The 17741-nt window shown below is 44.9% G+C and overlaps 1 protein-coding gene across 10 annotated transcripts in view; it reads left to right on the forward strand.

Moving 5' to 3' along the window:
* The window catches only part of LOC137373565 (probable G-protein coupled receptor 132), a 113116-nt gene extending 95714 nt beyond the window's left edge, over positions 1-17402 (forward strand). For all 10 annotated transcript variants that reach the window (XM_068038512.1, XM_068038511.1, XM_068038513.1 and 7 more), the window contains one exon: positions 10845-17402. In XM_068038512.1, coding sequence (XP_067894613.1) covers positions 10894-11961 — 1068 coding nt within the window. In that variant the 5' untranslated portion in view covers positions 10845-10893 and the 3' untranslated portion in view covers positions 11962-17402. The remainder of the gene's footprint in view (positions 1-10844) is intronic.
* The last annotated feature ends 339 nt before the right edge of the window (positions 17403-17741 follow it).

The following is a 17741-nucleotide window of genomic DNA, read 5'->3' on the forward strand; positions in this document are numbered from 1 at the left end:
CTGAATCTAGGGAATTTTGGAAAATTAAAACTAATGCATCAACTATCTCACCAGCCACTTCTTTTAACACTCAAGGCTGAACTCCGTCAGGACCCGGGAACTTGTCAGCCCGCAGCTCCTACAATTTGTTCAGTACCACTTCCCTGGTGATTGTAATTTTCTTGAGTTCCTCCCTCCCTTCCATTTCCTGATTTACAGCTAATACTGGGATATTACTTGTATCCTCAATAGTGAAGATTGATGCAAAATATCTGTTCAATTCATCTGCCATCTCCCAGACTCACTTTCCATAGCACCGACGCTCACTTTGTTAACTCTTTTCTTTTATAAATATCTATAGAAACTCCTACTATCTGTCTTTATATTTCTAGCTAGCTTTCTCTCATACTCTAATTTTATCTTCTTTATCAATCTTTTAGTCATTCTTTGCTGTTTTTTATATTCTGTCCAATCTTCTGATCTGCACAATTATGGGCTTTTTCTTTAAGTTTGATACTATCTTTAGCTGTTTTAGTTAACAACGGATGGTGGGACCCTTCCTTCGAATTTTTCTTTCTCGTTGAAATGTATCTATTCTGTGTATTCTGAAATATCCCCTTAAATGTCTGTCACTGCATCTCTATTGACCTATCCCTTAACCTAATTTGTCAGTTCACTTTAGCTCGCTCTGCTTTCATGTCCTCATAATTGCCCTTATTTAAGTTTAAAATACTAGTCTTGGACCCACTCTTCTCTCCCTCAAACTGAATGTAAAATTCAGTCATACTATGATTGCTGTGACCGGGGGGCGCCTTAACTGTGAGATCATTAATTAATCCTATCTTGTTGCACAATACCAGGTATAGTATCGCCTGCTCTTCTGGTTGGCTCCAGAATGTTGTGTTACAAGAAATTATCCTGAAAACATTCTATGTACTCCTCATCTAGGCTACCTCTGCCCATCTGAATTTTCCAGTCTATATGTAGGTTAAAATCCCCCACAATTATTGCTGTACCTTTCTGAAAGCTGCCATTATTTCTTCCTTTATACCCCGTCCTACAGTCTGGTTAATGTTAGGTGGCCTGTACACCACTCCCACAAGTGACTTCTTGCCTTTATGATTTCTCATCTCTACCCAAACTGCTTCTACATCCTGGTCTCCTGAACTTAGGTCATCCCTCTCTGTTGCGCTCGTACCATCATTAATTAACAGAGCTACCCCTCCACATTTTCCTAGCTTCATGTCCTCCCTAAATGCCACGTACCCTTCAATATTCAGGTCCCAATCTATGTTATCCTGCAGCCATGTCTCTGTAATGGCTATCAGATCATACTTATTTGTTTTTATTTGCGCTCTCAGTTCATCTGTTTTGTTTCGAATGCTACGTGCATTCAGATACAGAACCTTTAGTTTTGTCCTTTTATTGTTTTTGTAACCTCTAACCTTATCTGTTGATTTACTCTTAGATTTGTACTCTCTCTTTCCCTTCCTGTCACAGTCTGTTTATCATTTCCCATATTAATACCTTTCTCTCTTGCCTTGTCTCTACTCCTTGATTTACCATACTTCCCAAATTTGATCCCTTGCCCCACGATTCAGCTTACATGAGAAATGATGAGGAAATTCCACTGTGTTGAGGAGTGCAGGAGAGAGTTTACAAGAGGGAATATGGAATGAAATCATCAGTAAAAGCGTAGATTGGGGTTAAATGATGAGTGGAGGTGGCTCCTGAAGTAAAGAAGGGGGGGACTGAACACTGGAGGACCCTTGAAACAGAGTAGGAAAGACAACAGGGCCCTAGGGAATCTGAAACTGTAGTAATACGGCTTAAAATATGTCTTTAAAAAGTAACAATACAATTTATACAAGTTAGTTCGGCTTGCCCTTGTCTTCCCTTTCTCCATCAATCTTCCTGATTCTTGCTCTGCTATTTTCACTTCAATGATACATAATTCTCAATCATCTATTCCTCCTGTCCAAGCTGTTTGCACTGTACAATGAGATGTTAGGAGTTTGGGGTCCAAGATTAGGGAAGAGTCAGTAAATGTTGATGGGTTCACTCTGCTACGCTGGGAGCCAAGGGCTCCCTCCACCCAGATGGGGACAGGACCTGTAGGTTCCAGCAGTGTGGACCAGGAGGGCATCCAGATTATGCTTCAGGCTGCCCGCTGTACACATGCAAATGAGGTTCCCTCTCATTGACCCCATATCGTGAACAGCAGCTTCTTTCTCCTGAGGTTACAAAGATGTTCCCATGGATTTATTTAAAAGGGATTGATAGAGTACAAAGAAAGTTATGACAATATATTCAAGAAGGAGACAGGTATATTTCTTAATGCCAAAGGGATCAAGGGATATGGGACGAAAGCGGTAACAGGGTACTGAATTAGACGATCAGCCATGATCTTTTTTGAATGGCGGAGCAGGCCCGAAGGGCCGAATGGCCTACTCCTGCTCCTATTTTCTATGTTTCTGTGTTTCTAGCCTTTTATAGTTCACTGGTTAGATCCCAGCTGGAATATTGGGCTGAGTTTTAACTTGCAGGAACGTGTGGGTTTGGGAGCGGGTAGAGAGTTTAAAAGCGCAGAAATTGACAGCAAGTTAGGAAGCTGCATCTACCCACCAATGTCCGCATTTAACTGCAGTGCATTAGGCTGCATATGAGCAAATCTCTGGGGATAAGCACCCCCAGATTACCCAGCAGAACCCACCAACTGCAAGAGTTTCCACTCCGTCATTGTGCAGCTGGTGTGTAACCACAGAAAGATGTTTATGCAGGTGTGCACATGATTCCCAGGCAGCTGCCATGATGCTTTCATCCCGTGGCTGTCCATCCTCCCTGAACCCTACAAATCTCGAAGGTGAATTACCAGCTGGCTCCTCAGAGACAAGGGATACCCACTGCAAACATGACTAATGACATCCGTGATGAGCCCAACCAATGAGGCTATAAGCGACACAGTGAAAGCGATATGACAACCCGATGTGTTATTGAGCAAGCTATCAGCGTGCTGAAGATGCACGTCAGGTACCTGGAGAGATCTGGAGGTACCCTTTAGTACGCACAAGCTATGGTCTTCAGAAAGACCCTGGTTTGCTGTGCTCTGCACAACATAGCACAGCAGCAAGGATTGCACCTGCAGGTGGAAAGAAGCACAGAGCACAGACCCTCTTATGGGGATTCCGAAATGGAGGCGGAAGAACATGTTGCACCATCAGCTGTGCACATTGCTGCCCAGGATATCCTCATTATTGTAAGGTTCCCCTCGGTTTCACAAGTCCACCAATCTGACAGTCACCTGCAAAAGCCACTGCCCTTTTCACCCTTTTCCCCAATACAAAGCAGTCCTGCAAACAACCAAACCTCCCTTTCACAGCCACATTGCTTGATGTCAATTCATGTCTTCCCATTCATCACATGTGAAAAGACTCTTGCCAGGCAGCACAGGGTAGTGGTGGAAACAAATAATATTATGTGGTTCACATACAACACGGAAACTTACCAATCTAACATTGCGAAACACACCCATGTGCATACCCTGAAGCAGTGAAATCTTTACACTTCCTCTTTTCAGCACTTCTACTTGATGCAACCCCTGTGCTGCTCACATCCCTGCTCTGACAGCTGAGATGCTCATGGACAACGGCCTCTGGGTTTCAGATCCCAGGAGGGCTCCACCAAAGACAGCACCACCTGTGCAGGGGCAGACTCGGTCATCAGGGCAGGAAGCAGCATGTGGGGATCTGAATGAGGCAGGTGCTGGGGCGGGGACGTGCTTTGAGCTAAATCCCCAATTCTGGGTGTCCTTTCACCATCATTCCTCTCATCCACTCTTCCCTGCTAGCAATGAGCTGGAGAGTACTTTGCTGCAGATCAGTGGGGCAATGAATTGGCTAGGCCTATCATCAATGCTGTTTAAGGCACCATTCATAGTGTACAAGTCATTGCTGAGGGCCTGCAGGCACTCATGTAAGTTCGAGTTTGATGCTCCATGCAGATCACTCGTTCCATAGAGGAAGGCAACACTGGAAAGGCCTGCGACATCCTGCCACTCGTGCTTGAGACGGACTCCTCCAATATCTCTGCAAGCATGCAGAGTGCAGCTTGAAAACCTGCCAGTACATCGCACATTCGTTGCTGCTTCTCCAGGAGTGTCCTGTGCTCTCTGACTTGACTCTTACTGCTGTTCCTGACTCCACCATCTGCTGTTCCTCACTTGTAATGTGTGAATTGACAGGTGAAAACCCAACTATCTGCCTTATTGACCCCACTGGTGTATGCTCTGATTGAGTCCTGGGATTGTACATGCATAAAGGGAGTGACCCCCTTAGAGAAGTCATCACTGTCCTCATGGACCACCTCCTGCAGCATGCTTGAAGGCTCTTTTGGAGATGAAAGACATGAATTAGAGCTGTCAAGTTAAGATGGTGTTGGGATCATTATGCACATGATCATATTTCACTAGTTGCTGAGGTCAAGCCAACATGAGTAAGTGTTAAAAAGAAAAAAGAAGGACTTGCATTTCTATAGCACCTTTCACAACCTCAGGTCGTCCCAAAACGATTTACAGCCAATGAAGTACTTTTGAAGTGTAGTCACTGTTGTAATGTAACAAATGCAACAGCCGATTTGCAAGCTCCCACAAACAGCAATGTGATAATGACCAGATCATCTGGTTTAGTGATGTTGATTGAGGGATAAATATTGACCAGGACATCAGGGAAGACTTCTCTGTTCTTTCTCAAAATAGTAGCATGGGATATTTACTTTCATCTGAGAGAGCCTCTGTTTAATCATCTCATCAAAAAGACAGGACCTCCAACAATACAGCTCAAACCTCCAGAGTGGGACCTGACCCCACAGTCCCCTGACTCAAAGAAAAGGGTGCTACCCAATGAGTTACAGCTAACATGCTATATGCCCTATGGCTGTCTGATATTTAATTCTGTCACTAGGTAGGGAGGGAGAGAGAAAACAGAGAACTACAGACCTGTTAGTCTTATATCAGTCATTGGGAAAATGCTAGAATCTATTCTAAAGGATGTAATAAATGGGCACTTGGTTAATAATGATCTGATTGGGCAAAGTCAACATGGATTTATGAATGAGAAATTATGTTTGACGAACCTGTTGGAGTTTTTGAGGATGTTACTAACAGAATTGATAAAGGGGAGTTGGTGGACGTAGTATACTTGGATTTTCAGAAGACTTTTGATAAAGTCTCCCACAGGAGGTTGGTTAGCAAAATTAAAGCACATGGGATAGGAGTTAATATACTGGCATGGATTAAGGACAGAAACAGGCAGAAAACAGAGAGTAGGAATAAACGGGTCATTCTCGTGTTGACAGGCTGTGACTACTCGGGTACCGCATGGATCAGTACTTGGGTCCCACCTGTTCACACAATATATCAATGATTTGGATGTGGGGACCAAATGTAAAATTTCCAAGTTGGCAGATAACACAAAACTAGGTGGGAATGTGTGTTGTGAGGAAGATGCAAAGCGGCTTCAAGGGGATTTGGACAGACTTAGTGAATGGGCAAGAACATGGCAGATGGAATATAATGTGGAAAAATGTGAAGTTATCCACTTTGGTAGGGGGAACAATGTGCAGAGTATTTTTTAAATGGTAGTGTAGATGTACAAAGGATGTCCTTGTCAATAAGTCACTGAAAGCTAACATGCAGGTGCAGCAAGCAATTAGGAAGGCTAATGGTATGTAAGCCTTTATCGCAAGAGGATTTGAGTACAGGAGTAGTGAAGTCTTGCTTCAATTGTATTGAACCTTGGTTAGACCGCACCTGGAGTACTGTGTGCAGTTTTGGTCCCCATACATTAGGAAGGATATTATTGCCATCGAGGGAGTGCATCAAAGGTTCACCAGACTTGTTCTCTGGATGGTGGGTCTATCTTATGGAGAGAGGTTGGAGAAACTGGGCTTGTATTCTAGAAGAATGAGAGGTAATCTCATTGAAACCTACAAAATACTTCTAGGGACAGACAGGGTAGATGCAGCTAAGATGTTTCCCCTGGTTGGGGAGTTTAGAACCAAGGGACACAATTTCAAAATAAGGGGGAAGCCACCTAGGACCGAAATGAGGAGAAATTTCTTTACTCAGAGGGTTGTGAATCTTTGCAATTCTCCATCCCAGAGGGCTGTGGAAGCTCAGTCATTGAGTATGTTTAAAGCAGAGATCGAGAGATTTATAAATACAAATGACATAAAGGGATATGGGGATAGTGAGAGAGAAAGGGATTGAAGTGGATGAAGTGTTTCCCTGCTCCCCCCTCAACTCTCGCCCTGAAAATTTTACTCATCCCCCCTCCTCACCAGCTTCTCGCCTCGGACCTCCGTACGGAGTTCTGAAGACGCGAAAGTTGCAATCGGCGGCCATGAAATTGGTGTGGGACGGCTGCCGCCAGCAGGTAAGTACACTTGCATCTTAGTTATGTGTATTTATATATTTAGATGAAGGTCCCGCCGCCAAGCAGCGGGTGGGCCGCACTGAGGGTCCCCACGCCGCTGCTAATATGTGGCGCGCCCTTCTCGACAGTGGGGTCGAGGCGGGCCTCTCCCTGCAGAATTTTATGGCCCCCCCCCACCCACCACCTTGACCCACGCTGTCGAGGGGCTTGTAAAATTCAGCCCTTTATTTCCAATTCCAAATGGTGAGAACTGGGCTCTTAATATTCAGGGATACAAAATGTTCAGAAAAGTTAGGGAAAATAAAAGGGAGCTGGTTTGGCAGTACAGATTAGGGAAGATATTCCGAAGAAGGGTCACTGACCCGAAACGTTAACTCTGCTTCTCTTTCCACAGATGCTGCCAGACCTGCTGAGTGAATCCAGCATTTCTTGTTTTTGTTAGGGAAGATATTGTAGTGTTTGAAAGAGAGGATATCCTTGAGGGGGAAAAGACAGAATTCATTTGGTTAGAGTTGAGAAGCAAAAAGGGTATGATCACACTACTGGGGTATTCTATAGGATCCAAATAGTGAGTGTAAGAGAGAGAGAGAGTTAGAGGAGCAAATCTGTGCGAGAACAATAGAGTACTGATATTGGGAGACTTTACCCAAATATCGATGGGGATAATGTTAGAGTAAAGGGTAAGGAGGGGGAGGAATTTCTGAAATGTGTCCGGGAGAGCTTCCTTGATCAGTATGTTGTCGGTCCAACTAGGAAGGAGGCATTGCAGGAATCTGGTGCTGAGGAATGAAGTGCGGCCAAGTGCCTGTGGGGGAACATTTGGGTAAGAATGACCATTGGACCATAAGGTTTAGATTAGTAATGGAAAAGAGCAAGGAACAATCTAAAGTAGAACTTTTAAATTGGAAGAGGGCCAACTTCAATGGGATGAGAGGGGATCTAACCAGTGTAAAATGGAACCAAAGACTGACAGGAAAATGTTAACAAATCAATGAGTGATATTTAAGGAGGAGATGTTTCAGGTACAGGCTAGATACATTCCAACAAGAGGAACCAAAGCCAAGACTCCTTGGATGACAAGGGAGTTGAGAATATGGTGAAACAATAAAAGAGGGTATATGATGCACGTCAGGTGAATTCTTAAGCAAGAACCAGGCCAAATACAATAAGTTGAGAGGGGAGGTGAAGAGGACAATAAGACTGGCAAAGAGAGAATATGAGAATAGACTGGCAGTTAATGTAAAAGGGATCGCAAAAATCTTCTACCGACATGAAAATAGTAAGTGGGTAGTAAGGATTGGGTCCTATTAGGGACAATGAGGGTGATATATGCTTAGAGGTGCAGGACAAGGCTGGAATACTTAATGAGTACTTTGTATCAGTATTTAGTAATGAAGAGGATCTGACAAAATGTCAGAAGAAACGGAGATGATCGAGGTAAAGAATGGGGTGAAAATTGATAGGCAGGATGTACTGGAAAGGCTGGCTAAGCTTAGAGTGGATAAGTCACCTGATCCGGATGGCTTGCATCCCAGGAAGCGAAAGGAAATTGGGAATAGAGAGAGCAGAAGGGCTGGCCAAAATCTTCCAATCTTCCCCAGATATGGGGGAGCTGCCAGAGGAGAGTGGCAAATAGCAACTACAGGCTGGTCAGTTTAACATCACCGATGGGTAAGGTTTTGGAAACAATAATCAGGGAAAAAAATCAATGGGCACTTGAAGAGGTTTGAGTAAATTAAAGAGAGCCAGCATGGATTTGTAAAAGGCAGATTGTGCTTGACTAATCTAATTGAATGTTTTGATGAAGTAACAGAGAAGTTTAATTAGGGGAATGCAGTGGATGTTGTCCATATTGATTTTAAGAAAGTGTTTGACAAAGTACCACATGAAAGACTGGCTAACAAAATTGAGGTTCATGGAATAGGAGAATCAGTGTCAACATTGGTAAAAAATTGGCTTGAGGACAGAAAAGCTCGAGTCATGGTAAATGGTTGTTTTTAAGACTGGAGGATGATAGACAGTGGTGTTCCCCGAGGGTCAGTGCTCAGACCACTGCTTATTTTGCTAGATATAAATACAGAGTAGAATTTCAAAATTTGCCGATGCCACCAAAATTGGAAATGTGGCAAACAGTGAGGATGATACCAATCAACTGCACAGGACACAGATAGACTTGCAGAAAGGGCAGACAAATGACCGATGGAATTTAATACAAAGAAGCGTGGGGTGATACATTTTGGCAGAAGGAATAGGGAGAGGCAATATAGACTTAATCACACAGTTCTAACAAGTGTGCAAGGACAGAGAGACCTGGGGTTCATAAGCATAGATCTTCGATGGTGGCAGTTCATATTGAGAGAGTAATTAGCAAAGCATGTGGGATCTTGCGCTTCATAAATAGAGGTATTGACTACAAAAGCAGGAAAATTATGCTGAACCCGTATAAAGCTCTGGTTAGGCCACAACTAGAGTATTGCATCCAGTTCTGGTTTGCACACTTTAGGAAGGATGTGAGGGTCCTTGAGAGAATGCAGAGGAGATTTACCAGAATGGTTCCAGGGATGGGGGAATTTTAGCTACAAGGTTAGGTTAGAGAAGCTGGAGTTGTTCCCCTTGGAGCAAAGGAGATTGAGGGGAAATTTGATAGAGTTGTACAAGCAATTAGGAAGGTGCAGGGACCTTGACTGAATTCTCCATCCCACTAGGCCAGGGTGCTGAGTACAGTTGATGTTCCCATTGCTGTCAGGATGAGATCAGATAACTAAGCACAGAGTAGCATGTGCTCAGAATTGTGAACTTAATTCCCATTAATGAGATGTTTCAAGTTTGTTAATAGTCAGTCTTTATTGCAAGAGGATTTGAGTACAGGAGTAAAGAAGTCTTGCTGCAATTGTATAGAGCCTTGGTGAGACTGCACCTAGAGTATTATGTACAGCTTCGGTCTTCTTGCCATAGAGGAAATACTGATTCATGGGACGGTGGGATTGTCCTATGAGGACAGATTGAGGAGGCTTGGCCTGTGTTCTCTACAGTTTAGAAGAATGAGAGGTGATCTCATTCAAGCATACACAATTCTTATAGGACTGATGCAGGAAGGATGTTTTCCCTGGCTGGGGCATCTAGAACCAGGGGGCACAGTCTCAGAATAAGAGGTAGTCCATTTAGGACTGAGGTGAAGAGGAATTTCTTCACTTAGAGGATGGGGAATCTTTGGAATTCTCTACCCGAGAGGGCTGTCTTTGAGTATGTTCAAGACAGAGATCGATAATTTCTAGATATCAAGATATCAAGGGATATGGGGATAGTGTGAGAAAATGGCGTTGAGGTAGAAGATCAGCCATGATCTAGTTGAATGACAGAGCAGGCTCGAGGGGCCGAATGGCCTACTCCTGCTCCTATTTCCTATGTTCCTGTGTTTAGATAAGGTAGGTTTTAAAGATCATCTTAAAGGAGGCAAATCTTATCTAATAAAGTAATCTTATGGTAATGACCACTGCAGTCTGAACCTCCTGCCAAAATCACTTTCTGTTCTACCTCCCTTCCTTACTCCTAAAGCCATTTTTTGAAATTGTGTTTTCTGTTCTTTGCTCCACCCCTGAATCTTTTCCTCTCCTGATATCTCCTTCGGTGGCTTAGTGTCAATTTTGTTGATTGATTATGCTCTTGTCGAGCAAGTTGGAATGTTTAGCTTCATTAAAGGGGCTATATAAATGCAAGTTGTCATTGTTTTTGATTGGCCTTTTGATTGAGAGAAAAGAGATGGGCAGGAATTCAGAATGGAGTGTCTAGGTTGTGACTCATGGTTGGAGAGAGTTACTCAGGTAAAAGTTGAGGATGAGGCTGGGGAGGGAAGTTGCAACTGAGGACCAGTGTCTTGAAGCCAGTGTTGTGGGGGAGAGGAAGTTCATGGAGCTTTGAGGTTATTTAGGAAACAGTGGCAGATGTTTCCCCAATTAGATGTATTAGATTTCCTGGACTCAAAGCAGTGAGGCAAATTGGGAGATCTTGCAGGTGAGTAATCTTCTCTGAATGATGCCCCTCCAGGTGGTGCCAATGGACTGAGGGAAGGAGATTACATTTTAAAGAAAGGGAACTAAAAGGATCGAGGTACATGGGGATTGGGCAGGAAAGTGGAGTTGGTGTTGAAGTTCAGCCAACATCATATTGAATGGTAGAGCAGGCTCGACCTACCCCTGCTCCTATTTCTTATATTCTTATGAGTTGCCATGACAAACATAATGGTGGAACCAGATGGATTGGCCGGACAGCTCCTCTCCTGTTGCTGTAAGAGCTTCTTCAAAGCAAAAGCCAACAGCTTTGGAAATGGAGCGTGGGGGAGGGGAGTAAGTAAATAAGGGGAAGGAAATTGGGAAAAGGCGAAAGGAAATGTGTCTGCCTATTCATGTTTAAACTAAGGGTTTTCTCTGCTTTCAGGATGCAGCCTGCAATCCACAGATAGGATGGTCCCAGCGTTAGCCTTGCAATGAGCAACATCAACAACAGTACAGCGCAGGCCTGCAACATCACCTACAATCTTGGGGTGATGCCATTGGTCTCCGTCTACAGCCTGGTGTTTATCATTGGGGTCCCGGCCAACCTACTGACCTTGTGTCTATCTGTGCTGAAGATCTGGAGGAAGAACGTGCTGTCGGTTTACCTGTTCACCCTCTCGCTGTCCGACCTGGTCTACCTGGGCACCATCCCACAGTGGATCATCTATGTAAAGAACCAGAACAGGTGGACACAGAGCAATACTGCCTGCCAGCTCACTGGCTTCATCTTCTTCAACAACCTGTACATCAGCATCCTGCTCCTTTGCTGCATCTCTGTTGACCGCTGCCTGGTGGTTCTCCACCCCATCGAGGCACGATGGCGTCGGTGTCGAACGACGGCTGTGATGGTGTGCATTGGCATCTGGTTGCTGGTAATGGTCACCCACCTGCCTGTCTTCTTCCTGTCGGGGGTAAAGAGTAGTCAGGCCAAGAACGACTCGTGTTTTGAGACCTTCCCCATGCCTCTGCTAGTGGCCAAGTTCAACTACGCCAGGTTCTGCGTGGGCTTCTGCATCCCCTTGCTCATCATGGCCATCACCAACCTGATGATTTTCCGAAGGATCCAGGACAGCCTGTGCCTCAACTCCCGTGAGAAGACCAAGGTGAAGTACCTGGCCATCGCCGTGATAGTCATCTTCCTCGTCTGCTTCGCCCCCTACCACATCATCCTCCTCAGCAGAGCCATCGTCTTCTCGCTGTACAAGGATAGCTGCTGGTTTGAGCAGAAGATCTACATGGCCTCCACTGGGTTCCTTTGCCTCTGCACGGTCAACAGTGCTACAAACCCGATCCTCTACATGTTCTCCTGCGAAAGCGTGAGGCAGGAACTCCTGCGAGACTTGCAATGCATCAGAAACAGCCCCACCATCAGCCGAAACAGCACCGTCTTCAGCAGAAACAGATCTGAGAGCTGCAGTTTGAGAAATGGACAGATTTTGGGGTCATCTGTGATTAGAATGGAACATGTCACCAGTGAAAACTGTCCAGGGATTGACTAAAGATCTTCCTGTGATTACCAATATTCAATGTTACCTCATCTTTCCAATTGAACAGGCTGCACATAAAAGTGAGGAGGAATTTTCAACAGGCTCAGATTGGAAACTTGATGTTGTGCTGGGAATGATTTATAAATTTCTGCATGCATTCCCAGCACTCAAGGCTCCCACTGGTTGCATTATGTCTGGAAATGACTCTTACAATTTATTCTCAGGAACTCTGCTGACAGTGGTTGGGTGAGGAGAGGCTGCGTAGACTTAATGTGCTGGAGTACCTATCTAACTACCTCTACCCCTGGACACTGTCCATATGGGAAAAGAGCAGGAGGAGCATTGGGTTAGGATTGGCTCCCAATCCCATTTAATTTTAATCTTGAGACCACATTTTTTTTTAAATTCTTTCATAGGATGTGGGCGTCGCAGGCCAGGCCAGCATTTATTGCCCATCCCTAATTGCCCTTGAACTGAGGGGCTTGTGAGGCCATTTCCAGGGCATGTAAGAGTTAACCACATTGCTGTGGGTCTGGAGTCACATGTAGGCCAGACCAGGTAAGGACAGCAGATTTCCTTCCCTAAAGGACATCAGGTGCAGTTGACAACATGATGGAATGCTAAAAAGTTTTCTCAATAATTTCTCCCTTGTTCCAGGAACATTGAGCTGCGAATCATAGGGAATGATAAATGACAGGGAATGCTGTGAATCAAAAGAGAGAATTACACAGAGCAAGCCTTGCCTTCCATCACCTTGTTGGGTCCTTCACTCAATCTCTAGGTTGTTGAGCAATCACACTGTGATTCAGCAAGCTAGAGTCTGACCATTCCAGTAAAAATGGGCATTTATTCACACGATAGCTTCTTATTGATGATCAGGTGCTCTCTGCAGCCAGGATGAGAATCTAGTTGAAGCAATGAATGTCAAGCATCTTGAGTTTGAGACAGTCTGGAGTCAGTTTCTAAAGCAGTCACAACAGAATACTATCCAGAATTCAATATAAGCTGACAGCCCCACTCAGAGAGCGAGGCGCAGGGAAGGCAAGTGAGTGTTATTGAATGGTGGGCGATGGTTTCCTCTGTTCACTAGTTGTTGACATAGGAACATAGGCACAGTAGGAGACCATTCAGCCCCTTGAGCCTGTTCTGCCATCCAGTGATATCATAGTTGATCTGAATCTTCACTCCATCCAACCGCATTGACTCCTTATTCTTTTATATTGTTGGTTAGCAAAAATCTATCGATTTAAGATTTAACTGTATTAATTGAGCTAGCATTTACTGCTTTTTGTGAGAGATAAGTTCCACACTTCTACCACACTTTGCATGAAGGAATGTTTCCTAATTTCTCTCCTGAATGACACGTTTCTGGTTTTAAGGTTATAGGAGCAGGAGTAGGTCATACAGCCCATCGAGTCTGTTCTGCCATTCAATAAGATCATGGCTGATTTTCCACTTTCCCGCCCACTCCCCATATCCCTTGATTCCCCGAGAGAGCAAAGATCTGTTGATCCGAGCCTTGAATACCCTCAATGATGGAGCAGCTGCCCTCTGGTGTTGAGAATTCCAAAGATTCACAACTGTCTGAGTGAAAAAAATAGGGCGGCACAGTGGCGCAGTGGTTAGCACCGCAGCCTCCAGGGACCCGGGTTCGATTCTGGGTACTGCCTGTGCGGAGTTTGCAAGTTCTCCCTGTGACCGTGTGGGTTTTCGCCGGGTGCTCCGTTTTCCTCCCACAGCCAAAGACTTGCAGGTTGATAGGTAAATTGGCCATTGTAAATTGCCCCTAGTATAGGTAGGGGGATATAGGGAAGGTGGGGATGTGGTAGGAATATGGGATTAGTGTAGGATTAGTCTAAATGGGTGGCTGATGGTCGGCACAGACTCGGTGGGCCGAAGGGCCTGTTTCAGTGCTGTATCTCTAAATAAAAAAATAAAATAAAAGTCTCCTCATCTCAGTCCTAAATGATCGCCCCCCCCCCCCCCCCCCCCCATCTTGAGACTGTGGTCCTCTATTCTAGATTCCCCAGCCAGGGGAAACAACCTCTCTGTGTCTACCCTGATAAGCCCTTTTAGAATCTTGTATGTTTCAATGAGATCACCTCTCATTTTTACACGTTAATGCAGAAGTGGTCGAGCCAGGGTTCTTTTTAGCTGTAGCAAAACTTCCTCCCCTTTATATTCTAGCCCTCTTGTTATGAATGCTAACAGTACATAGCTTTTTTGATTATTTTTTTGTACATGACCACTGCATTTTAGTGTTCTGTGCACATATATCCCTAAATATCTTTGGACCTTCACTGTTTGTAGTTTTTCGCCATTTAAAAAACATTTGGATCTATCCTCATTGGTCCAAAATGTCTGACCTCACACTTAACTGCACTGAAATGCATTTGCCGCAGTTTTGCCCACTCATTTAATTTATCAATATCTCCTTGTAATTTTATGCTCCCATCTATATACTTTCTATATCACCAGTCTTTGTGTCATTGGCAAACTTGGATATACGGCTCTCTGTGGTGTTGCCTAAGGCATTAGTATATATATTGAATAGCTGAGGCCCCAGCACAGGCCCTAGTGGGACATCACTAGTCACTTTGTAATGGATTTGTTACAATTGGTGAACAGAGGAAAATTGTTCAGTCATTCAGCAGTGAAATGTGGCATCATTCCTGCCCTCAGGGTGTCACAAAGCAGAGCTTTACTCTATATCTAACGCTGTGCTGTACTTGACCGGGGAGTGTTTGGCACTGATACTGAGTATATCCTTTACCAGTTCTGACATTCCTCATGTTAAAACAAAATCAAAAATTGTTAAAATATTTTGAGCTATTGGATTGTACTGCCAAATATTGTGTGGAGAGAAATATATTGTGTAATATATATATGCAGATAATGTGATTTAGAGAAATGTAGCATTGCAATGAAATGCCTTTAATTGTGGTTTGAAATGAATATCTTCTCACAGACTCTGATTTGATGGTTTCTCAGGAATGGTGATTGGATCATTTCTCAGGGGCTGTAATTTGATCATGTACATGTCCACATACACACACACACACACACACACATAGACACACACACACTGACACAGAGACACACAGACACTCACACACTGACACAGAGACACACATGCACTGACACAGAGACACACACACAGACACACACACAGACACAGAGACAGACACACACACAGACACACACACACTGACACACTGACACAGACACACACACACACTGACACAGACACACAGACACACACACACTGACAGAGAGACACACAGACACACACATAGACACACACACACACACACACACACAGACACAGAGACTCACACAGACACACACAGAAACACACAGACACACACACACTGACAGAGAGACACACAGACACACACATAGACACACACACACACACACACACACACAGACACAGAGACTCACACAGACACTGACAGACACACAGACACACACACACTGACAGAGAGACACAGAGACACACAGACACACACATAGACACACACACACACAGACACAGACACAGAGACTCACACAGACACAGACACACACAGAGACTCACAGACACACACACACTGACAGAGAGACACACAGACACACACATAGACACACACATAGACACACAGACACACACACACTGACAGAGAGACACAGAGACACACAGACACACACACAGGCACACACATAGACACACACACGCTGACACAGAGATTCACATAGACACAGACACACACAGGGACACGCAGACACACAAACAGACGCACGCACGCACAGACGCACACAGACACACACACAGACAGACAGACAAACACAGACAGACAGCCACACACACATGCACACAGACACACACACACGGGGAAGGAGACAGGGATGGTATGGAGTATCACCTCCCCATCACCAAGTGATCTTCCAGGGGATGAGAGAGGCTGATGATAGCCTTCCTTCCCAGAGGCCATTTGACGCCCTTCAGTGGCCTATTAATGGGCAGTTAAGGATCTGATCTTGCCACTGCTAGGATCTCACCAGCTTTACCCCCTGGCACCCCCCTTCCCCGGACCTCACAACCACCCCTGCACCGTCCGATCCCGCTCGCCAGGATATTATGGACTGGCCCCGGTGACCCCGCTTCACCTATCTCTTGTCCGGGGTTCCAGCACTGTGCCTGGGTCCGAGGCCTTAACAGTGGTCACCACTCCCGGTGGTGCAGCTGATACTGCTGAGTTGTTGGCCCTCTGATAAGCCCGCAACTTATGGAGGGGGATCCCTGTCTCTAAAGGGGTGGAGATCCCAGCTCCTGAATGTTTAAATGAAAGCACCAGAGTGTCGTTCCAGGGGAGCTGCGAAAATACAGAGGCGGGTATCACCCCACCTTTTCAGCCTGGCACTGGGAACCCCGCCTTCTACACAAAATCCATCCCAGTGTGGCTGACTGCTCAACACCTCAATAATGCGGCCCTGTCACTTTAACTGACTGACCTCTCGATAGTGTGGCCCTGTCACTTTAACCCACTGACACCTTGATAGTGCAGCCTTATTATTGTGAGTAATTTTATCTTCAGATGAAAGACTAAAGCAGGTGATATCAGCTCAACCACACCTGTGCTGAGCTTTTCTTCCATTGATGCCAATAGAAATAGTGACAGGCAGATGTCTCTAATGATTGTTCCAGCTTTGCACAATCAGCTAGAGAGGATACTACCTGCAGTGTGTGATGACGAGGATAGGATTGGCAGCAGTGTGTACCATCCACAAGATTCTCTGCAGCAACTTGCCAAGGCTCCTTAGACAGCACCTTCTAAACCCACCTAGAAGGACAAGGGCAGCAGACACATTGGAACACCACCATCTGCAGGTTCCCCTCCAAGCCACACACCATCCTGACTTGGAACTGTATCACCGTTCCGTCACTGTTGCTGGGTTAAAATCCTGGGACTCCCTCCCTAACAGCACTGTGTGTATACCTACCCCACATGGACTGCAGCAGTTCAAGAAGGCAGCTCACCACCACCTTCTCAAGGGCAATGAGGGATGGGCAATAAATGCAAAAGAAATGCTGGCACTCGACACTTGGCTGAGTTATGGGAGGGTGTCAGGGCTCCACGGTGAGAATGAGCAGTGACAGGAAAGGAGTGGGTGGGAAAGTTGGTGAAGAGTGGGGGAAAGTCATTAGAAGCACCTGTTTCTACTGTGTATCAGAAAGTGAAACACATCATAGGAATTTCCAGACTTTACAGATCAATTTACCTGATATTTCATGTCATATAATCTCAGATCTGAGCAAAACCACACATTTATCTTGATAGCTGTTACGAATTAGTATCAAATCATGGTCAATGTGACATCTTCAGTCACACAAGAATCTTTGTGATCCTTCAACTACGTGTTCAGTGTTAAACTTTTTTAAGTGCCTTTTTAAAAAGAAATTAAATATTGCTTGGAGAATACTGTGCCTTTGATGTCTGATTTCTGAAGGTATCTGAATCTGATCTTGCTTTTCTATTTCTGTGTCAGACCACACCCCTGTTCTGTGCTGTTTTCTCAGAATATTTCTTCAAGAGGATGTGTGTTACTGCCAGGAGAGGTAGAAAAAAAGCAATTGTGAACTAAATCCAGAAAATGCTAGAGGTACACAGTGGAGCTGTCTGAACCTGGGAGGCAGGATGGAATTTCCAATGGAGACGCCCCGTCAGAATCTCTCCTGGTTCCGCCCTTGACGTGACATTTGTATGGTTGCAGGAACTGTCATGTTCCACACACCATTCAACCAGTGTATC

This window comes from Heterodontus francisci, chromosome 9, assembly GCF_036365525.1.
Source record: "Heterodontus francisci isolate sHetFra1 chromosome 9, sHetFra1.hap1, whole genome shotgun sequence".
In the NCBI taxonomy this organism is placed as follows: domain Eukaryota; kingdom Metazoa; phylum Chordata; class Chondrichthyes; order Heterodontiformes; family Heterodontidae; genus Heterodontus; species Heterodontus francisci.